The sequence below is a fragment of the Saccopteryx leptura genome, chromosome 2 (genome assembly GCF_036850995.1).
Source record: "Saccopteryx leptura isolate mSacLep1 chromosome 2, mSacLep1_pri_phased_curated, whole genome shotgun sequence".
Lineage (NCBI taxonomy): Eukaryota > Metazoa > Chordata > Mammalia > Chiroptera > Emballonuridae > Saccopteryx > Saccopteryx leptura.
In genome coordinates, this window is record NC_089504.1 from 22,660,239 (window position 1) to 22,686,433 (window position 26,195).

The 26,195-nt window shown below is 40.8% G+C and overlaps 1 protein-coding gene across 1 annotated transcript in view; it reads right to left on the bottom strand.

Moving 5' to 3' along the window:
• HSDL2 (hydroxysteroid dehydrogenase like 2) overlaps window positions 1-26,195 on the bottom strand; it is a 55,744-nt gene that overhangs the window by 1,716 nt on the left and 27,833 nt on the right. The window contains exons 7-10 of the mRNA XM_066367453.1: window positions 21,880-22,074; window positions 20,733-20,798; window positions 15,309-15,455; window positions 11,921-12,049 (exon numbers count right to left, since the gene is read on the bottom strand). Coding sequence (XP_066223550.1) covers window positions 11,921-12,049; window positions 15,309-15,455; window positions 20,733-20,798; window positions 21,880-22,074 — 537 coding nt within the window. The remainder of the gene's footprint in view (window positions 1-11,920; window positions 12,050-15,308; window positions 15,456-20,732; window positions 20,799-21,879; window positions 22,075-26,195) is intronic.

Below are 26,195 nucleotides of genomic sequence, written 5' to 3' on the forward strand. Positions count from 1 at the left end.
CAGGTTCGAGACCCTGAGGTCGCCAGCTTGAGCGTGAGCTCATCTGGTTTGAGAAAGGCTCACCAGCTTGAGCCCAAGGTCTCTGGCTAGAGCAAAGAGTCACTCAGTCTGCTGTAGCCCCCTGGTCAAGGCACGTATGAGAAAACAATCAGTGAACAACTAAGGTGCCGCAACAAAGAATTAATGCTTCTCATCTCTCTACCTTCCTGTCTGTCTGTTCCTATCTGTCCCTCTGTCTGACTCTGTCAGTCACCAAAAAAATAAAATATAGCTATGAACATGGACGTGTACATTATTAGCATTACTTTAACCACAGAAATGTTAGGACATAAAATATAAGCGTTAAAACAGAATTATAGCTAATAACAACATATAATAAATAGAAGCTCCACCAAGGGAGGAAACTGTTTTTATTTGCAACTCTCGTTCCAGTGCTAGTATAGAGTCTGACACAGAGGAATTAATGAAAAAACTGAGTCTCAGAGAGGACACACAGCTTTTATATGATAGTGCTTCAAGCCAGATGTTTCTGATTTTCATTTATAGTTTTCTGAGCTATATTATGCCCATATATAGGTCATATCTCTAGAGGGTACAATATGTGTGTGGTGCATCAGTAAACTTTCATTGGACCATGCACCGGTTATTTATAGAAAAAAATGTGTGGGTTAACATATTGTGTATATATTGAGACACTAAACACCTTTTAATTATTCTGCATAGGAGCTGTAGCATTGGTTACAGATAGAAAGGATCAAATCCAATGGTTTCATTTTAATGAATAAACTGAGCTATGTACTAGAGTCCAAGGAAATGTGATGTTTAATACCTAAATTCACAAATAATAGATTAAGGGATAATTTTTAATTTACATGAAAAATAATGGAAGATCTTTATTGTCTGAAAGAATAGAACAGCCCCTCCTCCAAAAACATACAAACACTAATATTTGGGTGCCCTTCAGCCAAAATATTGGCTCCCTGCTCTTGTCACTTTACAGTGAAACCTACCAGTCCACAAGCCCACCAGTGTACTCATGCTTATACAGCTTCCAAAAGCTCCGTAGAGCCTTGCCTGTAAAGAGGAGGCCATCAAATGGAGACAAAAAAAATACCCCCCAAAACAAAAACAGAAAAAACATTTTGGAGGAAACAGAGACTATAGCAAAGAAGAAAACTAAAACAAAGTAAATGAAAACAAATAAATTTTATAATTGGTGTCATCATTGATAAGAAAAGATACAACACCTATGTATCAGGAACAGAAGGCTGGAGAAGAAAGGGGGAAGAGAAGCACAGGAAAGAGGACAAGATGAAAAGGGGTGGAGGAGGAGGAGGAAGGGAAAGAAACAGTAGAGGAAGGGGAATGGAATTGGGTAGAGTGAGGAGAAAGAAGGGGGAAGTAAGAGAAAAGGAAAGAATGAGAAAACAAGAGTGAGCTCTTGGAAATGAAAAATTTGACAGACAGTATTAAAATACAATAGAAAGGAGACACTTGCAGATCTCTGGTTAAGTAGTCAGTCTCTCTATTGCAACAGTCTCCCACTATTGCCAAAGCCTCTCTCTAGCCTTTACCCCAATAATCATTTCAAATAGTTTTTCCTTACTAGTAAGAAAAAGTAATAGAAGAAAAAGAATAAGGTGAATCAATCTCCTCAAAAAATAAGATGATTAAATTAGAGATCTGATATTTTCTACAAGAAGTGGAAACTGAGAAAACCTAGAGAAGTATCAAAGAAATAACATTAGATACATTCCCTGGGGGGTAGGAGGAGACAAACGTATGGTGATGGAAGATGGTCTGACTCTGGGTGATGCGCACACAATGCAATATACAGATCATGTATTGTAGAGATCTACACTCGAAACCTATATGATCCTATTAACCAATGTCACCTCAGACCAAAACAAACAAACAAACAAAAAACAAACAGATACATCCCAAAGAGGCCCATCAAATACCCAGGAGAATGAAAGCAAAAAAGACTACACCATCATATATCATTGTGAAATTTTAGAACAATATAAAGAAAGAGATCATTTTTTTCCCCTTCTTCTTTTCCAAGTGAGAGGAGGGGAGATAGAGAGACAGACTCCCCACATGTGCCCCAACAGGGATCTACCCAGCAACCCCCGTCTGGGACTGATACTTTGTCCATCTGGGGCCATGCTCGCAACTGAGCTGTTTTAGCGCCTGAGGTGGAGGCTCCACAGAGCCATTCTCAAAACCCAGGACCGATGTGCTTGAACCAATCAAGCCACGGCTGCAGGAGAAGAAGAGAGAGAGAAGGGAGAGTGGGAGGGGTGGAGAAGAAGATGGTAGCTTCTCCTGTGTGCCCTGGCTGGGAATCAAACCCAGGACATCAACACACTGGGCCGACGCTCTACCACTGAGCCAACTGGCCAGGGCCAAGAGATCATTTTGATTCTAAAGCTTTCAGAAATTGGAGGGTAAATTGTAAAGATTAAGAAGAGGAGCATTTGGCCCGGCCGGTTGGCTCAGTGGTAGTGCGTCAGCCTGGCGTGCAGGAGTCCCGGGTTCGATTCCCGGCCAGGGCACACAGGAGAAGCGCCCATCTGCTTCTCCACCCCTACCCCTCTCCTTCCTCTCTGTTTCTCTCTTCCCTTCCTGCAGCCAAGGCTCCACTGGAGCAAAGTTGGCCCGGGCACTGAGGATGGCTCCATGGCCTCTGCCTCAGGCACTAGAATGGCCCTGGTTGCAACAGAGCGACACCCCAGATGGGCAGAGCATCGCCCCCTGGTGGGCGTGCCGGGTGGATCCCGGTCGGGCGCATGCGGGAGTCTGTCTGACTGCCTCCCCGTTTCCAGCTTCGGAAAAATACAAAAAAAAAAAAAAGAAGAGGAGCATTAAATTCTCAATGGTAATCTTAGAAGATGGATCAATGCCTTCAAAATTCTGAGAGAAAGTTAATTTTAGCCTGGAAAGCTCTACCCAACAAAATAGTCAATATGTTGGTAAAATGTAAGTATTTTTAGACACTCAGTAACTAAAGTTACCTCTTTTTTATCCTTTCTCATGGAACTACTGGAGAATGTGGATGAGGACATAAACCCAGAGAGAAGACATGGGATACAGAAACAAAAGTCAATACAGGAGAAAGTTAACAATTTCTAGAATCACAGCTGTGGAGCAAGCTATAATAATGAGCTACCTGTTCAGATTATAACAGGAGACAAAGGGCTCCAGGAAAAAAAGTAGACCAACAGGTAATTGACACATTTGGCAGAAAAAACTGTATCAAGAAGTTGTGAGAAGAGTCTAGAAAGATTTGTTAGTTTCTTGTTTTTTAAATGAATTTTACTTATTCATTTTAGAGAGGGGAGAGAGAGAGAGAGAGAGAAAGAAAAGGGGAGGAGCAGGAAGCACTGAGTCCCATATGTGCCTTGACTAGGCAAGCCCAGGGTTTCAAACCAGAGACCTCAGCATTCCAGGTCGACACTTTATCCACTGCGCCACCACAGGTCAGGCCTGCTTAGTTTTTTATACCTATTCTAATAGGGGAAAGTGGGGCAATTATTTATATCCAGGAAAATAAAAGTTCTCTTTGAGCAGAAACATAATAATAGTGTATAATATTTGACTCAACAGCAAACTATGCCAAATCAAAAGTATTTAAACATCGAAGATCGATTTAAGCAAAAACTAAAATAGCTATATTGGGAGTTCAAGAAAAGAGGAGAGAAGCAGAATCTAGCTGCTATAAAAGAACTTAAGTCTTACCTATCAGTCTTTTGATTAGTTACTCTAAAGAAAATAGTAAAAGTACTATAAATATAACATTGAGAAATGTGAAAACATTGAAAAACGTGGAGGTAGATATGGAAAGAAATATCAAAAAGACCTGAGGACAGATTTTCTCTGGGAGTGGAAGGGGGAAAGGTCAAAAACATTTTATACACACACACACACACACACACACACACACACACACACACACACACACACATACATATACACACACACACTTTTAAAAATTGAGGTGATTGGGTATACCTTCTCTATATCTATAATATACAAAAGTTCTTAAGAATAAAAACACTCAATTAAAATAGGCAAAGGATCTAAATAGACATCTCTTTAAGACATACATATGACCAATAATAAGCACATGAAAATATGATGAACATCATTAGTCATTAGGAAAATACAAATCAAAACCACAATAAGATATCACTTCACACCCACTAGGATTGCTATAAAAAAAGATCTAAAAAATAACAAGTGTTGGTAAGTGTAAGGATACAGAGAAATAGAAATCCTCATACATTGCTAGTAGGAATGTAAGTGGTGTAGAAAAGTTTAATAGTTCTTCAAAGAGTTTAACATAGAATTACCATATGAGCCAGCAATACAAGAGAAATGAAAACATATGTCCAACAGAAACTTGGACACAAATGTTTATTGCAGCATTATTCATGACAGCTAAACAACCCAAACATCTGTCAACAGGTGAACAAATAAACTATGGTATGTTCATATGATATTTGAGTCATAAAAATAAATGAAATATTGATACATACTACAACTTGGATTAACCTTGAAAACGTTATGCTAAGTGAAGGGAGTCACACACCAAAAAAACCACATCTTGTATGATTTCATTTATATAAATTATCCAGAACTGGCAAATTCATAGAGAAAGAAAACCTATTGGTGGTTGCCAGGAAATGGTGGAGGCTAGAATGGGGAGTGTTACTTAAATGGTGTGGGTGATGAAAAGTTTTGAAACTAAAGATTAGTGGTGGTTGCCCAGCTAGTGATGGTACAGAAGATAGAGCATGGACAGGGAGTGCCAAGGTCGCTGGTTTGAAGCCCAAGGTCACACTTTTTTTTTTTCTTTCATTTTTCTGAAGCTGGAAACGGGGAGAGACAGTCAGACAGACTCCCGCATGCGCCCGACCGGGATCCACCCGGCACGCCCACCATGGGGCGACGCTCTGCCCACAGGGGGCGATGCTCTGCCCATCCTGGGCGTCGCCATATTGCGACCAGAGCCACTCTAGCGCCTGGGGCAGAGGCCAAGGAGCCATCCCCAGCGCCCGGGCCATCTTTGCTCCAATGGAGCCTTGGCTGCGGGAGGGGAAGAGAGAGACAGAGAGGAAAGTGCGGCGGAGGGGTGGAGAAGCAAATGGGCGCTTCTCCTGTGTGCCCTGGCCGGGAATCGAACCCGGGTCCTCCGCACGCTAGGCCGACGCTCTACCGCTGAGCCAACCGGCCAGGGCAAAGGTCACACTTTTAAAAATTGAGGTGATTGGGCCTGACCAGGCGGTGGCGCAGTGGATAGAGCATCTGACTGGGATGCGGAAGGGCCCAGGTTCGAGACCCCGGGGTTGCCAGCTTGAGCACGGGCTCATCTGGCTTGAGCACAAAGCTCACTAGCATGGACCCAAGGTCACTGGCTCGAGCAAGGGGTTACTCGGTCTGCTGAAGGCCAGCGGTCATGGCACATATGAGAAAGCAATCAATGAACAACTACGATGTTGCAACGAAAAACTGATGCTTCTCATCTCTCTCTGTTCCTGTCTGTCTGTCTATATCTATCCCTCTAACTGACTCTCTCTGACCCTGTAAAAAAAAAAAAAATTGAGGTGATTGGGTATACCTTCTCTATATCAACAATATACAAAAGTTCTTAAGAATAAAGAATAAAGTTCTCAAGCCCAGGGTTACAGGCTGGAGCCTGGAGTAGGCAGCTCCATCCCAAGGTTGCCAGCTTGACCCCAAAGTTGCCAGTTCAATCCCAGGTTAAGCCATACGAGAAGCAATCGATGTATACACAACTAAAGTGGAGCAACAAGCTGCTGCTTCTCTCTCCCTCTCTCCCTCCCTCCTTCCCTCCTTCCCTTCAACTCTCCCTTACTATCACGCTAAAAAAAAAAAAAAAAAGATTAGTAGTAGTTGATAGCATTGTAACTGCACTAAATTAAATGCCACCGAACTGTACACTTTAAAATAGTTAATTCTATGTTATATGAATTTCAAGAATGAAATGTGAAAACATGCTAAAGAAGAAACAAGCTGAAAGAAGCCAGTCAGATATTGTATGATTCTGTTCATATGGAAGTCCAGAACAGGGAAATCTATAGAGACAGAGTGTAGACTAGTGGTTGCTTAGGACTGGAGGCAGGTACATGGGGGATATGGCACTAATGGCTAATGGGCAGGTGATGAAAATGATCTAAAAGCAACTGTGATGCTAAAATATCCATGAATATGCTAAAAACTATTGAATTTTATACTCTGAACGGGTGAATTGTATGGTATGTGAATTATATCTTAAAGCTGTTTAAAAAATAAAAGCTATTATCATATGAATAATAAATTGAATTAGTAACTAAAAGTTTACCCACAAAAATTCCAGGCTTAAATGTCTTTACTGGTTAATTCAAAGGATACAATCACACAGAAATTAATTGTATTTATGTGTATTAGCAACAAACAATTCAAAAATAAAATTAAGATTATAATTTCATTCACAACAGCATAAATAAGAATGAAATGGGGGAAAAGCATGAACCATAAAAGCAAGATGATAGATTAGACTTTATCAAGTGAAAAACTTTTGTAATTCAAAGGACACTGTTATCAAAATGAAAATGTAAGCAAGAGACTGAGAGATAATATTTGCAGATCACATGCACCTAGAATGTATAAAGAACTCTTACAACTGAATAAAAGACAAGTCATTTGAAAGGCAAGCAACAGATCTGAACAGACAGCCCATCAAATATAAACAGCTACTAAGCAAAAGAAAGATGCTCAAACCATCATTAATCATTAAGGAAATAAAAGTTAAAACTATAATGAGATGCCAGAAATTAAAACTATAACTAGAATGGCTATCACAATAGACATTGTCATTTGTGACAACACAGATGAACCTGGAGGACTTTATGCTACAAGAAATAAGCAGATGAAGAAAGACAAATACTGTATGATCTCTTTTATCTGGAAAAAAGCTGCTCACAGAAGCAGAGTAGAATGGTGGTGGCCAGAGGTGGGTGAGGGTTGTTGAGAAATGGGGAAATATTGGTCAAAGGGTACACACTTTCAGTTAGAAGATAAATAAGTACAGTATGTTGATTATAGGTAATGATACTGTGTATGTGAAATTTGCTGAGAGCAGATCTTAAGTATTTTCATCACAATACTAATAACTACACAAGGTGATGGAGGTAGTTAATTAGATTGTAGATTGCCATGTATATGAATATCAAATCATTCATGTTGCATACCTTAAATATGGTTTTTTGTCATTTTTTTTTTTTGACAGAGACAGAGAGAGAGTCAGAGAGAGGAACAGCTAGGGACAGAGACAGACAGGAAGGGAGAGAGATAAGAAGCATCAATTTTTCATTGCGGCACCTTAGTTGTTCAATGATTGCTTTCTCATACGTGCCTTGACCGAGGGGGCTACAGCAGACCGAGTGACCCTTTGCTCAAGCCAATGACCTTATGCTCAAGCCAGCGACATTGGGCTTCAAGCCAGTGATCTTTGGGCTCAAGCCAATGACCACGACGGGATCATGTCTATGATCCCACGCTCAAGCCAGCAACCCATGCTCAAGCTGATGAGCCCGCACTCAAGCTCAAGCCAGCGACCTCGGGATTTCAAACCTGGGTCCTCTCTGTCCTAGTCCAGTGCTCTATCCACTGTACCACCTGGTCAGGCAGTTTTTGTTATTTTATTTGTCAATAAAACCATAAAAAAAAGATACTAATAAGTGTTGGTGAGGATTTGAAGAAATTGGAAACTTCATACATCCCTGATGAAAATATAAAATTGCTGCAGCCACTTTAGCAAAGTTTGGCAGTTTCTTAAAAAGTTATATATCAACTTACCATACGACCCAGCAATTCCACTCTTAGGAATCTACCCAAGAAAAATGAAAATATACATCCACACAAATATATCTATGAGACTATACATAGCAGCATTATTCATAATAGCCAAAAATTTGAAATAATCCAAATGTCTATAGCTGAGTAGATAAATAATATGTGGCATATCCATGTACATGTTTAGTGGGTGGATTCTATGGCATATAAATTATACCTCAAGAATACTATTTAGCCCTGGCCGGTTGGCTCAGTGATACAGCATCAGCCTGGCGTGCAGGAGTCCTGGGTTCGATTCCCGACCAGGGCACACAGGAGAAGCACCCATCTGCTTCTCCACCCCTCCCCCTCTCCTTCCTCTCTGTCTCTCTCTTCCCCTCCCGCAGCCAAGGCTCCATTGGAGCAGTTTGCCCGGGCACTGAGGATGGCTCTGTGGCCTCTGCCTCAGGCACTAGAATGGCTCTGATTGCAGCAGAGCGACGCCCCCAAGATGGGCAGAGCATCGCCCCCTGGTGGGCATGCTGGGTGGATCCCGGTAGGGCGCATGCGGGAGTCAGTCTGACTGCCTCCCCATTTCCAGCTTCGGGGGAAAAAAATACTATTTTAAAAATAACTTTAAAAAACAACTAGTAAGCACAATATCCTATATAGAATCCCTCCTACCAATACATTAATCAAGTAATCTTGTACGATGTATTTTCGATCATAATACTTGACCATACAGTGGCCCCTACTGGCAAAAGGAGAGATTTTGATTAGTTGATCACTAGCTGCATTAAGATTTTATATTTATAATGTATCCACTATATAAATTAGGTTATAGAAATGGCTATCATTTCTTAAAAGAGGATGCTTAGGATTATAAATTGAAATTGTGCCCACTGAAAAGAAAGTGGATAAATTAACAACAAAAGGAAATAAGCAGAAGCAAACTCACTCCCAACCTATTGCTATAAAATAAATCATAAAAATACTTCTTTTAAAATGACTCATTCAGCTGACTAATCTCCCCTCGTTCCATCCAGGAAACAAAGCACACTCATAGAAAGAGATAAGTGGAAATGCCATTATTACAAGTTTATGCTACATAAATAAATTGTGAGTTAAATAAGTAATTTGATTCTTTCACCTTTAGAGGACAGAACAGCATATGATTAAAAGAGCAAAGCTGGGTTTGGGTTCACCTCCCAGCTCCAACATTTACTCAACCCACTATGTGATCCTGGGTTTATCATTTAATTCAACAATACCTCAGTCTCCATTTTTTTTTTTTTTTTTTGTATTTTTCTGAAGCTGGAAACAGGGAGAGACAGTCAGACAGACTCCCGCATGCGCCCGACCAGGATCCACCCGGCACGCCCACCAGGGGCAACGCTCTGCCCACCAGGAGGCGATGCTCTGCCCCTCCAGGGCATCGCTCTGCTACGACCAGAGCCACTCCAGCGCCTGGGGCCGAGGCCAAGGAGCCATCCCCAGCGCCTGGGCCATCTTTGCTCCAATGGAGCCTTGGCTGCGGGAGGGGAAGAGAGAGACAGAGAGGAAGGGGGGGGGTGGAGAAGCAAATGGGCGCTTCTCCTATGTGCCCTGGCCGGGAATCGAACCCGGGTCCCCCGCGTGCCAGGCCAACGCTCCACCGCTGAGCCAACCGGCCAGGGCCCTCAGTCTCCATTTTTATAAAATGAAAAAAAAATTTTATCTCAAAGTACTCTTTTGAGTATTGCTTAATTCACAGTAATCATTTAATAAATATTCATCATAATTATTATTTCTGTGTAGGAGCTGACAAATTTTTATTTTTAATGGTCATTAAGTTAAAAACTATATATTCAGAAGATCCAAATTTGCCAAAACATTTATTAAGCATCTGTTATGTCCAAAACACTGTGTTTAAGTTTTACTAAGAAAGAGTTGTTAAGCCTGACCAGGTGGTGGCCCATGGATAGAGCGTCGGACTGGGACGCAGAGGACCCAGGTTCAAAACCCTGAGGTCGCCAGCTTGAGCGTGGGTTCATCAGGTTTGAGCAAGGCTCACCAGCTTGAGCCCAAGGTCACTGGCTTGAGCAAGGGGTCACTTGGTCTGCTGTAGCTCCCCAGTCAAGGCACATATGAGAAAGCAATCAATGAACAACTAAGGTGCTGCAGTGAAGAATTGATGCTTCTCATCTCTTTTCCTTCTGGTCTGTCTGTTCCTATCTGTCCCTCTCTCTGTGTCTGTCACCAAACAAACAAACAAACAAACAAAAAACAGTTGTTGAAATACTAAATAAACACTAGAGAAACTACTGAAAATAACCAAAGAGATAACACTTCTTTAACATTCAAAGATGTAATAATGTACTAGCTGAAAAAGATTACCAAACAGCAGTGATGCTGTAATACTGTTTATAAGCACATGTATATATTTATTTATATACATTCACAAAAATATAGATATATGACTGTAAACCAAAATCCACTGATGGTCATCTGTCAGTAGTATGATAAAGAATAATTTTATTTATTTTATTTTTTCTTGTGTATTTTCTAATTCTTGCACCATGACTATTTAACACTTCTATTAAAAAAAATAATAATAAAGGAAAAGCTGAAGAGACCTCAACCATTAGTAACACCATACACAGATTAGCCCAGATAGTACAGGCCATTAACATCCTGTACTAGAACTGGAAAGCCAGACCCACAAGGCACAAAGTACACTGTGATCTGTAATTTAGGAAGACTGAAACAGAACAAAATATGAATAACATTTATAATTCATTAAATGAAGGAATCTTTAGATTAGACTGTTATAATGTTAATGCTGCTTCTAATATAAATGTAAATTAACTTACCATTAGAAATGTTCTAAGAGTAGAAAAATTTTTTTAAATTACCCACAACTTTTTCTGGCACAGTTAAAAGTACATGGGCAGAACAGAAAATTATGCAAAAGGTTCTGCTGGTTAGGAATGTCAGAGAGAGCAGGGCCACTGGGCCAGGGTTGGGGGGCGCTATTTTCCATTATAGTAGCTGGCAAGAGTGAGGCATGACGTTATCTCTGCAAATGAGCTGCAGCTGAGTCCAGCACCTCTGGTGACTCAGGCATTACTGGAAGTAATATCTCTGTCCAACTAGTAGAAATGAAGCCCACCTAGGAGTCCTTTGGAACTATCTCTGTTCCCAACATCATCTTCTTATCAGTCATACAAAAAAGGAAATTTCATCTACTCTCCATTTGTTGGTTAAAGTAGAAGGGGCAGTAGAACAGTTATTTTCCAAAAAGTGCTCTTTTTCTTTTTCAATTACAGTTAACATTCAATATTATGTTATGTTAGTTTCAGCTATACAGCATAGTGGCTAGACATTTATACAGTTTATGAAGCGATCTCTCCCACAAAGTCTAGGCCCCACCTGGCCCCATACATAGTTATTACAATATTTCTATCTTCCCTCTGCTATACTTGACATCTCCGTGACGATTCTGTAACTACCAATTTGTACTTCTTAACGCACCCACCTTTTTCATGCAGCCCTCAAGCCCCTCCCATCTGGCAACCATCAGTTTTTCTCTGTATCTATGTGTCTGTTTTGCTCTTTAAATTCCACATATAAGTGAAATCATATGGTATTTGTCTTTCCATACCTATTATTTTACTCTGCATAATACCCTCTAGGTCCATCTATGTTACTGCAAATAGTAACATTTCATTCTTTTCATTGCCAAGTAATATTCGATCATATATGTGTACCACATCTTCTTTATCCACTCATTCATCGATGAGCACTTAAGTTGCTTTCATATCTTGGCTATTGTAAATAATACTTGCAGTGAACATAAAGGTGCATATAGCTTTTCAAATTAAAGTTTTGAATTTCTTCAGATAAATACCCAGAAGTGGAATTGCTGGGTCGTAAGGTAGTTCTATTTTTAATTTTTGAGGAACCTCCATACTGTTTTCCACAGTGGCTGCACCAGTCTGCATTCCCACTAACAGTACATGAGGGTTCCCTTTTCTCCACATCCTCACCAGCACTTGCTGTTTGTTGATTTATTAATAAATTAAAGAAATTGAAAACTTACCCGAAAACATTTTTACAAAATCATCAGCAGACATACTCATCACCACATCTGCCTGATCAGATGGCTCTCCATATCCGGCATTCCCACCCTTGTTTTTAAGATCAAGAAACCATGTTCCACCATCTTCACCTAAGGGTAAAGATACAGAAATAAATGTCAAAGAAGCCCTATTCTTCTTAAACTTAATAAATGCTACAATTAGAATAATCTTACATACTGCTCTTTCCCAGGCTAAAATCCCCAGGTCTATCAATTTCAGCAAATATTCATTAAGTATTTATTATAAGCCAGGAACTACACTAGGCTCTGAAGACTCTGCAATAACGTGATTCTTACAAAAGAGAAATTAGAGGGCGATGTGGAGTCAGGAAATCTCAACCGAAGCTGAGATTTAAAAGTTAATTAAGAATTAGCAGCCCTGGCCGGTTGGCTCAGCGGTAGAGCATCGGCCTAGCGTGCGGAGGACCCGGGTTCGATTCCTGGCCAGGGCACACAGGAGAAGCGCCCATTTGCTTCTCCACCCCTCCGCCGCACTTTCCTCTCTGTCTCTCTCTTCCCCTCCCGCAGCCAAGGCTCCATTGGAGCAAAGATGGCCCGGGAGCTGGGGATGGCTCTGTGGCCTCTGCCCCAGGCACTAGAGTGGCTCTGGTCGCAATATGGCGACGCCCAGGATGGGCAGAGCATCGCCCCCTGGTGGGCAGAGCGTCGCCCCATGGTGGGCGTGCCGGGTGGATCCCGGTCGGGCGCATGCGGGAGTCTGTCTGACTGTCTCTCCCCGTTTCCAGCTTCAGAAAAATGAAAAAAAAAAAAAAAAAAAAAAAGAATTAGCTAGATAAGGAACTGAAGTACGTAATAGTAGGACCAGACGGTAGAAAGAGTGGACAGTGGCACCAGCTGAGCCCGTAAAGCAGTCAGACGAGAGCAGTGAGCCATGTGAAGTACTCAGTGGCTTCATGCTAAGGGATATGCTGTGGAAAAGAGAATGACACTGAATTGTAGTCACTGAATTGTATTTATTTTTATTTTTTATTAATTTTAGAGAGAAGAGGAGAGGGGAGGAGCAGGAATCATCAACTCCCATATGTGCCTTGATCTGGCAAGCCCAGGATTTAGAACCAGTGACATCACCATTCCAGGTCGACACTTTATCCACTGTGCCACCACAGGCTAGGCTGAATTGTATTTTAAAAAGATCACCCTAAGAGCAGTGTAGAGAATATATTTAAGAGGGTTAAAAAGGATGCAGAAGACTAGTTAGGATGGTGTTGGGTAATTTAGTAGTTTGAGGACATATACCTGGATCAGGAGCACGGATAGCAGTAGAAATACAGAAAAGTAGGCATATATGAGAAATAATTTCAAAGCAGGACCACAAAACTAGATAACTGATTGAATGTGAAGAGGAAAAACTGGGGAGGGTGCATAAAAAAGATTTACTAGGGTTGGACTTGGGGAACAGTAACTATTGGTGTGTATTTTCAGTGAGAGAGGACTACTAAAGAACAGCAGACTTAACAGGTAGTGCCAAAGGCAGCTACTGGGAATGCTGAGTTGCTCTGGACATTTTCAAATTGAGGCCTCTTTGTGACAACCAAGTGAATATGTCAAATGAAGTCTGACTAGCTAGAAACATAGATATATACGGAATCAGTTCAGATGGTCACTGAAGCCACGTGAAGGGTGGGAGTTTCCTAGCGCACATCTGTAAACAGCTCAGACAGTGACGTGAAGAACATCCTTGGAGGACCAAGGAGAAGCATCTAGCACAGGAGAATGAGGAGGCATGATTACCGATGGAGAAGGAAAGGAAGAAAAACTATTGTCAAAGAAGCCAAGGAAAGGAAGAATTTACAGAAGAGGGGTCAACAGCATCACATGCTGCCAAGCTGGGACAGAGTAAGAATGACAAGTGCTGACTGGTGACAGACAAGCCACCAAGGACCTTGGTGAAACAAATCAGTAAAATGGAGAAAAATGACACCAAAGCAGAGCAAATCGTAGATGAAAATAAGTTTTGCTTATTGTGTTTGTTTAAATACAGAATAGACTGAGGACATTATAATGCCTTTGGGAAGGAGGCTTTAGAATGAACAGGTGAAAGAGAGGGCACAATTAATAGCCCAAAGTCCTTGGGGAGGTCAGAGAACATGGAATCTAGAACTCTGCTACTCAAAGTGTGGTCCATGGACTGCAGTACTGTCATCACCAGTCAGAAATACAAAATTCAGACCCCACCTCAGATCTGCCCACTGAATCAAATTCTGCATTTTAGCATGAATCCAGGTAACTAGTATGAACATTAAGGCTCGGGATGCACTGATGTAGAGTTGAGCTCCATTCTATTGGGAGGGAAGAAGAGATGATGACATCCGTAATAGCTAATTTAGTATCAGATAAAAGAAAACTGCAGCAATTTATCTGTAAGTCTACATTATCTCTGTGAAAGAGGAGACAGGCATATCCGCTGAAAGTGACAGGAAGTGGTGAAGGGAGAGATGGAAGATTGAGGAACACTTGAGATGGTTTTAAATAGTCACTGGAAAACGAGGCAGTAAGCTGATCACAGAAACACAGAATTCTGAGGTTCTGCTTAGATTCCGGTAGAGGAGGGACAATGATAAATTTCTACTGGTACAGATCCTGGTGGTGTGATTTTTTTCCCCCATTTCTCCAGCTGGATTTAGCAGTCTGGATGCAACTGTGGGGCAGCCAGAGAGTTTGATTCAGCCAGTACTAGGGTTTTGCCAGGTGGTAACATAAGCACAAAAGATCCAGAAGTGTAGGACCTAGGCAAGAGAATGCTTGACCAATGGGTCCAGGGGGATGTAAGGACAGAAAAGGAAGTAAAAACAGGAAGGTGCATGCAGACAGGTTAAGATAAAACAGACAGGACAAAAGATAAAAGAACTGATGTCACAGTCTGTGTGCAATGAGAATATGGCAGCTAGTTCTTAAAACTGTCATTAACATGTAGTAATACTACACTGAGAAGAAAAATATTGAGAGGTTTTAAGAAACTGAGTACATTCAGACTGACTTGAATAATCTCAAAAGATACAAATGGCAAGGTGCCCATAGTGGCTGATAAACTACTGTTATACCTCTCATGATACATATGCCCTTCTAAGTAGGATTTACTCTCAATTATATATGCCAAGGAGTTACTTAATACTAGAAGTATCTGTAATGAAATTTTATTGTATATGTGTCTATATGCGCTGATCTTAACTTAATACAAAACAGTAGTTATTCTGAAATGTCTACATTCTAGCGTCAGGGTTCTGGATACAGCCAACTAGCCAGGTGATTACTAACTGGAGGTTGATTGTCTCCCAAGGGAACTATTCTGCTTCTTCCCTAGACTCAGATAACCAGATGTGATCCTTACCTGAGAGTTCAAACTGATAGACTGCCTGAGTGGCTTTAACAACGTCATCACTGAGAGAGTTCTTAACAACTCTAAATGTTTCCTCCACAGCTCCGGGACGAGGTTTTGATGTGGGCTGTGGCTTTTCTTCTTTCAAACTTGGACCACCTGTAAAATATTATTAAAGAAAATGGCTTTGAAGCCTAAGCAATGTAAGGTCATGCACGGAATTAATTAACAGAACAGACTTGCTACCAATTAGACCTGTTTGACCAAAATGACCTTAAATACATGTGGCATCTAAAAGCATAAATCAAACTAATGGAATAACAGCCAAGCACATCAATTATCATTATAAATGTATTTACATTATACTCTCCAAGTAAAAGGCTGATTTTCAGATTAGGTTTTAAAAAAGCAAACCACTTCTAAACTATACAGTGTTTATAATGGACCTGAACAAACTACTGGAGTTTTAGGAGTAATAATTAATCACTCTTTTATCATCCACTCTAAGTTCTAAAACCAAATGAGGAAAGAACACAGTAGAGTCAGAAAGATGGAGGCATCAACTGTGTAATCAGTGGCATGGAACTTGAGATAACAGACCGTCGAGTCAGTAGACTACAACTATGTATCTTGAATAGGAAAGATATATTTACAGCATTACAATACCTAAAAAACCAAAAAGACATACAGCTAGCAGCCCCAACAGCCTCTCCTAACTTCACACTAAATAAAAAGACAAATACTAAACATCACCTAGCCTTACATACAGTCTATTTTCAGAATCTAAGAAGAAAAGTCAATAACTCTAAGGTAGATGAAGTCAACCTCAGAAACACAGGACTTCCTGTGCTTCACACCTTGTGAAGGATCTCAAAAGGAAGAATAATTCTGCTTACTTGAACAAAGAAGAAAGGTTCTCACATTTTTAAACTACTGGATCAGACATTGGTCTTAGGATAAAATCTATCCCTCTGTTCTATAATGCTGCCCTTCAAGAAAGCCCCCATATCTCAAATCCAATTCCAAAGCTTATAGCTCCCAAATACCAGAGGAGCAGACAGTAGGGGAGGTCCTGCTGGTGGTTCATCCTGGGAAGCAGACACCATCCGCAGTATGACTGGTAAAGATGGGGAAGGTAGGTAGGACCTTGGCACCAGGGCATGCTGAAAAGGGTAGTTTCTAAGCCAAGGAGTTAAAAAAAGGCCTTGAACAGGCACTAACTACATATGCCTAACAGGTACTACGACACAAACTATAGCTTTGAGAAAGGATTTCCACCAGATGGACAGGGAGGAGAGCCAAAAGCTACCTGCACATCTCTATGATTTGACTGCACTAGCTCTGGAGATATCTCCCAATATGAGGATGAATTAACAGGGGGGGAAAATAACCTGATACCTATGAAAAATAAAACCAATGTACCACAAGGGTAATGTAAGGTTATTCTGAATAGCAAAAGTCTATCTCTAAAAATAATTCACTGTGAAATCTACAAGAATTCGTCCACATAAAAACTGTATGAAACAGAAAGCCATATACAGCTGAGATGAACAGACAACAGGATTAAATGAAAATGGGAATCATGAGAAACAAAAAACACAACAGCAAAATTATACATTAGAGTTAATATGGAACAAGGATGGAAGTGTCAAACATCTTATCAGTAACAGAGTACAAACTTGAAAAGGTCTCCCAGAATGCAGAACACAAGATGGAAATAATAAGAAATGGTGCTACCCACAGGGAAAAAGGAAAGGGCAGCAAGGCTAAGACTAGGTTTCTGAGAGTACAGAAAACTACAGCAGGAGCTATTAAAACTATAACTTAAAAAAAAAAGTGAACTGGAGGTAAAAAACAAAAACAAACAAAGAAAAACCATAAGATGAGTGGGCTCCCTGCATTGCACTGGGAGGACGGGGAAATCAGTGAAGAAATGACAGTATTGCTGTTAATATGTGAAAGCAGCATTAATTTAAAATTATGTTCATAGTTTATAACATATTACATAATTACATATGTAATTACATAAAATAGATATATGAAGCACAAATACCAGAAAAGGTACAATGAAGTGTTAACAGGATTATTAAAGAGCAGTGCAATAGAAAGGGGGCCTCTCTATTGGGAGAGGAAGGGAAATGAAGGATGCACACTGATCTCCGATAGGTAATTGTAAAGTCAATATACACTGCTCACAAAAATTAGGGGATATTTCAAAAATGAATATGAAGTGATAAAATATCCCCTAGTTTTTGTGAGCTGTATATATAGGTTTGGATATGGATGTAAAAAATATCACCTGAAAGAAGTAAGTTAGGTCCCAGGCCAGATATACTGGACCATTACCTATGTGAATACATTACTATATCTACAGAAAACATCAAGTAGAATTGCAGTTGACTGAACCAGGAAGAAGAGGGAAAAGGGAGCAATAGAAGTAAATGCTCCCCAGCATGGTATGGAGGAGAGGAGCTTTAGCCAAAGGAATCTGAGGATTCTGACCTCAAAAGGATGAGGGCATCTCTCATGAAAAGATGGATATATGGGTTGCAGTGAACACACTCGGCACATTCTGATTCCCATTGGCAGAATCGTTCCTATCAAAGCCTGATGCCAATAAACACAACTTACATTTTACTTACCTGACCTTTCTAGTTCTGAATCCATGGCCCCCGAAACAACCTGCTGACTATGTAATTGCGCCCAGAGAGGACAGGGAGAGGATAGATAAGCTGATCAGAGCAACTACACATTTAGCCTATAAGATGGTAACTCTTCATTATAAATTCATCAATTGGAATATTGGGGGGTAACTATGCCAATTTAAAGAACTTGAAGTATTCAAGAGTTAAGAAAGCATTTTAAGTTTACTGGTTAAGGGTACAAGCTTTGGAACCAAAGAACAATGACATTAAATCCTGGCTCTGCTCCTGTGTAAGCTCAGATAATAAACTGAAGTTAATAATACCTATCTTGTAGGAGCATAAGTATTATTAAGTGAGACAATACATGTGAAGTATGTAGCATAGTGTTTGGATAGAGTAGGTGCCCAATAAATATTTGTTGAAAAAAAAAAAAAAAAATATATATATATATATATATATATATATATATATATGTTGTCAACGAGTGGTTCTTATTATTTAAATTTGAAATTTAAATGAACTCAGTTCAAGTACATCTTCCTCCAAACGACAGATCACATCTTAGAGTGTTGGGGAAAATCAGGATTTTGGCCTAGCCTCTATTAAAGGACCAGATTCTGTTAGACTTTGAAAAACTCCCTAACTAACTTCTGCCATTCTGTAAAAGGCCTTTTGAGATACAAACTAACAGTCTTGTTTTAATATTCTGATACATCATGTGATAACCAAATAAAATATCATTTTTAAAATTAAAAATAGACCCTGGCTGGTTCCTTAGTGGTAGAGCATTGACCCAGTGCGTGGAAGTCCCGGGTTCAATTCTCAGTCAGGGCACACAGGAGAAGCAACCATCTGCTTCTCCCCCACCAATTCTTTCCCTTTCTCTCTCTCTTCCCCCCCCCCCCTCCCACAGCCATGGCTCTACTGATTTGAGTGCATGGGCCAGGCACTGAGGATGGCTCCACAGAACCTCTGCCTCAGGTGCTAAAAATAGCTCGGTTGTGAGCACGGCCTCAGATGGGGGTTGCTGAGCGGAGCTTGGTCAGGGTGTGTGCGGGACTCTGTCTCTGCATCTCCCCTACTCTCACTTAAATAAATAAATAATTTTTTATTGATTGCTTTTAGACAGAGAGTTGTTCCACTTAGTTGTGCATTCACTGGTTACTTCCTGTATGTGCCCTGACAGAAGAATTGAACCCACAACTTTGGTGTTTGGGGACGATGCTCAAACTGACTGAGCTAACTGGCCAGGGCCAAAAATAATTTACGTTTTAAAAAGAGCTATCTCTACATGGTGGGATTTTGAATAAATTTTTCCCTTTCTATATTTTTCAAAATTTCTGTAATACAAAAGAAAAGTTTCCTAAGTAATTTTTAAAACTATTTCCAATAATTTGGAGAGAGAAAAGATAAAGATAGAAAGGATAAGATTAAGCCTGGCCTGTGGTGGCGCAGTGGATAAAGCGTCAACCTGGAAATGCTAAGGTCACCAGTTCAAAACCCTGGGCTTGCCTGGTCAAGGCACATATGGGAGTTGATGCTTCCAGCTCCTCCCCCCTTCTCTCTCTCTGTCTCTCCTCTCTCTGTCTCTCCCTCTCCTCTCTAAAATGAATAAATAAAAAATTAAAAAAAAAAAAGATTAAACCAGAAAGATTCAGCATGAAAATGCATTGCGGTAAGGTTCTATTAATGTAAGTTTGCTAAATATATAAAGAAAATTTGTTCCTAAACTTTCTAGCAGCTTTCTAAAGAATCCATAATCATTTTAGGAGATTCAGTGTCCATTAGATAAAAATAAGGTAAAAGCTCAGAAAAAGGACAACTATTCTTGTTAATAAACCATGAGAGTAATTCTTCTCACGGTTATTCATGAGAGAGGGTTTCTTCTGATATCTTTCAATAAGTTAGTGGTGTAATGCCAGAACACAAGGACTAACGTAAACTTTGGACCAATTCAAGAGGCCCATTGTTTCTGAATTATAAAAACAAAACAAAGTAGGCCCTGGCCAGTTGGCTCAGTGGTAGAGCGTCGGCCTGGTGTGCAGGAATCCTGGGTTTGATTCCCGGCCAGGGCACACAGGAGAAGCGCCCATCTGCTTCTCCACCCCTCCCCCTCTCCTTCCTCTCTGTCTCTCTCTTCCCCTCCCACAGCCAAGGCTCCATTGTAGCAAAGTTGGCCCGGGTGCTGAGGATGGCTCCATGGCCTCTGCCTCAGGCACTAAAATGGCTCTGGTTGCAACAGAGCAACGCCCCAGATGGGCAGAGCAACGCCCCCTGATGGGCATGCCGGGTGGATCCCAGTCGGGCGCATGCAGGAGTCTGACTGCCTCCCCGTTTCCAGCTTCAGAAAAATACAAAAAACAAACAAACACAAAGTAACCCCAAAACCTCCTCTGAAGTTTTTCCCGTAAAGCAGTCACATAGCACAAACTCCGTGAATGGTGTTAGATGTACTTTGATGTGACATATTTTTCCTCAAAATAAAATAACACATCAACACAAAATACCTCAAGACAGTGCCATAGAAAAAATAAATAAAGCCTTAAAAAGGGCTGGGAATTATTTTCAGATAACTTTTTAAAATTAAATTAAAAGGATGTTAAGAACTTCTAATTGGTAAAAGAAAAAAAAGACAACTTTTTTGCTACAATTAAGACTTCACATTACTTATCTAGTTTAAATTCACAAAATTACTTAAAAGCAGAAGACAGAAATGTACAATTCTATACTTTGGAAAAATACATAAGTTAGTATCTTTATTTTCCTACATAAAATATGGTCTATATCTCACCATATGATTCCATTTTCTTGGTATCTGGGTATTCATCTAAGAAGAAATCTGGTAACAAAGGATGGCCTGAAAAAATGACACCAAAAATAATCAGGTTACTGTAACAACTTCCATATGTTAAGAGATTAACACCTGTTTAATAAACATTGTATCTGTTTTTATTTAAATGATTATTCTGGTGCAATGAAAAGGCCCCCATGAGAACTGTTAAACTACCTGACCACTAAGCTAAAACACTTTCCCCAGAACCCAGGTATCCTCCTCTCCTATGGCGAATTTCATCCCTAAGATCCAACCAAAGAGTCACCTGCTATGTTATGTTAAGCCCTTAACTGTTCTCCCAGGAGCCTTTGCCCCCTCCTCATCAATCCACGCAACCCTTCCGTCCTATATCCCTCCAAGGTGCTCAGGACTCGTTTCCTACCTGGCCCCTGAGAGAAGGGGATTCCTCATTAAGAAGGATTTCTTTCCCATCTCTGTCTCTGCCTGCTCCTCCTCCTCAGATTAAAAAACAAAAAAACTGAAGAGGGCAGGAATGCACTGGGTTTGTTATATCCTAACACTTATCATAGTACCTAATCATATTAAGTTCTCAACACTTGAAAAAATTTTCATTTAAATCAAATTTAAAAGTCTGTGTGCATAAAGACAATGTGTCTTTAAAACCTAAAGTACCAGGACCCAGAAGACCTGGATCGGGTTCAGGTTCTGCCACCTTCTAGCTGACTACTCTTAGATAAAGGCTTCAAATCTTTGAATCTGTTTTTCTACTAGAAATATTAACTACCTAATACAGTGCCTATAGCATATGCCACGCACTGTGACACGCACTTTATACACATTATTGCATGTAGTTCTTACAAAAACTCTGTGTGGAAGGCACTGTTCCGTTAGTTTTACCAATAAGGGAAGTGAAGCTTGGAGTGGGTGACTCACCTAAAGTGCAGCCAAACTGGAATCTGAACCGGAGTTGTCTTTCCCCAAATTCCATGTTCTCAGTACTAAGCAATATCCCTTCCCTCACTGATCGCTGGGAGGTAAAAGGGCAGCGTATCTACCTACCAGTACTTTGTAAAACTGTCAAGAGCTATTTAGTTCAATTCAGTTCAAACTGAATAAATAATTTAAAGAAAACAATAATCATTACCTGGTTTAATTGCATAGACGTCAAAATTTTTTATCCCTTCATCTTTTAAGATATTTTCATCAATAATAAAGTTGCCAGTAAAACTTTTAGGCCTTTTGAAAATGGAATACGCAGCATCTGCCATGATGTCAACTTTTCTACATTGGTTTTCAATACCTGATCCTCCCAGCATATCCATAGCAGCAGTGTGTATTGCTGTAGAGAAAATATGCATATTCATAACTCCAAATCACATAATAGGATGAGGGAAGTAACAAGCAGGGTGGTGAATCCCTTTATTTCTCAGGTGATGAAACAAGGTCCAGAGAACTGAAAGTATTTGCTAAATGTTCTATTGACAGAACTGGGCAGAAAACACATGTTCCTTGTTCACACAACACTGTCTCAGACAGAATGACTTCATGAAACTCAACAAAATTCAGTTAGACTTTTCTAATTTAGAATACTTAAAAACTTGCATACCGTTTTTTGACTCTTGAGAGTCAAAAAAACCAGTAAGGTCTAATAAAAATAGCACCGCGCTGCAAGTCAGGTGAGTGAGATTTTTATGCCAACTAAGCCATGATTTTTGGCAATCCACTTTAACATCTTTGGGCCTCGGTTTCCTGTTTCTAAAATGTGCAGCTCCTTTTTTAAGCTTATTATCTCTCTTTCCTCTCTACCAGAATATATTGATACTTTGGTTTTTTACATCACTTTGTACTCAGTAGCTTAAACAATGACAAACACACCATAAGCATTCAATAAGTATAGGTTAACACTAGGATCCAACCTGACCAGGCGGTGGCGCAGTGGATAGAGCATCGGACTGGGATGCAGAGGATCCAGGTTCGAGACCCCCGAGCTCACCAGCTTGAGCGCGGGCTCATCTGGTTTGAGCAAAAAGCTCACTAGCTTGGACCCAAGGTCACTGGCTCCAGCAAGGGGTTACTCGGTCTGCTGAAGGCCCGCGGTCAAGGCATATATGAGAAAGCAATCAATGAACAACTAAAGTGTCAAAATGAAAAACTGATGATTGATGCTTCTCATCTCTCTCCGTTCCTCTGTCCCTATCTATCCCTCTCTCTCTGTCTCTGTAAAAAACAACAACCAAAAAACAAAAAAAAAACCAACGGGAGATTTTCTTTCGCATAAACATATGCAGTGCATATCAGGTTTAAAACATCAGCACTGCCTTTCAGTCCTTGTTCTCTGGGGAGACAGCTTATCTCACCTGTTTAATACCTGCTAGCCCCTAACAAGCACACGCATATATTCTTGTGTGTATTTTGATTATAAAGTGTACCACTCAGAGAAAAAAAACAACTCCCAATTAAAACTATGATACATCATCAATTGTAAGAGCACACTTCTATCAAAGATGCAAAAATGTAAAAGCACGGGCAGCTCAGAATCAACGACTATGGTATAAACTGCCATGAGAACAAGTTGGAAAGTGGGTCCTTTGAAAAACAAGTACATACACTAGTTTTGATTTCTAGCACCAGAGAAGCCAGCTGCCACCTTGTCACCTTGCCCTCCCTAGTTAGCTGAGTTCCCACGTCCATTTGCAATGCGGTCCAGGCGACAGAGGCCAGCAGCTGTTCTGCAATAATTTTGTCTTCCCCTCTGCTGCCTGTACCAACAGCAGTAGATGCCATTCCAAGGCTCCTCACACCAACCCACAAGAAATCTACCCGAAAGTGGACCCCCTCTTCTCCCACGTGTTCTGACCAGTCAAGAGGCAAGAGGCAGCAGGCATTCTGAATAGCAGCCCTCACTCCTCCGCTCCTCCACGCTGTCCATTTCAGCAGAAACTAGAAATGGATTTTATAAAAAGGAAATAATTATATTTTTGATGGTGACCTAGTTGGGGGCCTGAGGTCCTCATGTTGTGAAACTACTAGAGGCCCGCTCACTAGATGTGTTTAACTCAGTGGGGTGAACGTTCTAGGCCCAGAAGGGGTAATGCAGCTGGTGTAGAGAAGGCACACCAAACACAAGAGGACAAAGAGTGAACCGAGACACTGTTTTGACTGTTTTGTTTGTTTGTTTTGGGGGTTTTTTTGTGTTGTTTTTTTTTTTACAGGGACAGAGAGAGAGTCAGAGAGAGGGATAGACAGGGACAGACAGAACAGAGAGAGATGAGAAGCATCAATCATTAGTTTTTCGTTGCAACACCTTAGTTGTTCATTAATTGCTTTCTCATATGTGCCTTGACAACGGGCCTTCAGCAGACGGAGTAACCCCTTGCTCGAGTCAGCGACCTTGGGTCCAAGCTGGTGAGCCTGTGCTCAAGCTGGCAACCTTGGGGTCTTGAACCTGGGTCCTCTGCATCCCAGTCCGATGCTCTATCCACTGTGCCACCACCTGGTCAGGCTGTTTTGACTGTTGATAATATATGTTATACAGTATCCATTCCATTAAGCGCAATAACTCTCCTTTTCCTTAAAAGGTAGTAATGTTGGGAGATTACTTCAGGTTCTAGCAAGCACAGAGAGAAAGCCACTCTATATAGTCTAGGAAGAGAAATCTTATTTTTTAAAATTAAGACCTAACAAATATCCAGAAGCCTGGACACCCTCTCAAATTCATTTTTATTGCCTCAATCATAAATAATGCCATATTCTAGCTAGCTTTCCTGTCTCCTCTCTCTACAGTCTTACAAGCCATCCTATATTCAGATGCCAAGTTAAACTGCCTAAACCCCATCAACAACCATATCATCCACTGCTCTGATTTATTATTGCACTCTGCTTATTATTGCCCTCCTGCTTCCAAAATTCTAAAGTAGTTCTCTACTGAATTCAGATTAAAATTCAAGCTCCTACCTTGGCAATCAAGACCTGGGACCTAGGTCATCCATCTTCCCCCAGGCCCTCATACCTACCCCACATTCCAGTCAACCTGAACTATTTGCAGCTGCTCAAGTTCTGTGGGAAAGAAAAAGCCTACCCCCTATCACACCAGATCAAACTCCCTGTAGTTCCACCAAACATACAATATTTTCCCAGACTGCTGCTTTTCTTGTTCTCTCCCCCTGCCTGGAACAGAGTTCCTTCTGCCAGGAACACCTTGCCCAGTTCTCCTTCTTACTAATCCCAACATCTCCTTAAGGTCTCATTTCAATTGTTTAACTGTTAGGAAACCTCCTTTCCTGATCTTGAACTTGAGCTACACAGCTCTCCAGCTATTTTTCAAAAGTATCAAGTACATAATTCATTATGCCATGTATAACAAGAAATATGACTGTAGATTCAGTTTACTGCACCACCAACTCTAGAAAGTAAATGATACCAATGGTTCAAGATGTCTAGTAAACCTTGTAAAACAAACAACCCAAAGCCAAAGCAAAGATCTAAACAGCGAGTTGATTTCTCCTGCCTATCCTGATCGTGTCCCCCACATTCCTCTCATACAATGTGCTCCCCCTTTCTTATATAAGCTATGTTCACAATGTCTATTTTGAAGCTAGGCAGAAGGTAAACATATTGTGCGTTTATTCATTCATTAAATATTTATTGACTCTCTATAATGACTAGTGAAATTAACTAAAAAGACACCGTCTTGGCCCTGGCCGGTTGGCTCAGTAGTGGAGTGCCGGCCCAGCATGTAGAAGTCCTGGGTTTGATTCACAGTCAGGGCACATAGGAGAAGCACCCATCTGCTTCTCCAACCTTCCCCCTCTCCTTCCTCTCTATCTTTCTTCCCCTCCTGCAGCCAAGGCTCCACTGGGGCAAAGTTGGCTTGGGTGCTGGGGATGGCTCCATGGCCTCCACCTCTGGTGCTAGAATGGCTCCGAATGCAGCAGAGAAACACCCTAGATGGGCAGAGCATCACCCCATGGTGGGCATGCCAGGTGGATCCATGCAAGAGTCGGTCTGACTGCCCCCCACCCCCGCTTCTAACTTTGGAAAAAAACAAACACTGTCTCCACTTTCAAACTTTCATTCTTGCAAGATATTAAACTAGTTATAAAATTAGTAATTTAATTACAAATGTTATGTGTGATATGAAGAATATGAACAGACTACTAAATCTAATGTCAGTCCCCATCTTATAAAAACTATCAGCAGCATTTAACACAATCAATCCCTCCTCTTCTTCCTGGGAAATTTTCTTCAATTGACTTTCATGATACCATACTCTTTGGTTTCTTCCTACTCTATTCTCCTATGTGGGGTCTTTCTCTTCTTCCCAGCTTCTTAATGGCCAGTGGTCCTTTCTCTTCTTCTATTCATTCCCCAGATAGTATCATCTAGCCCTGTGTCTTTATATACCAGCTGATAACTCACAAATTTCTATTTCCAGTCTGGACCTCTCTCCTGAGCCCCAGA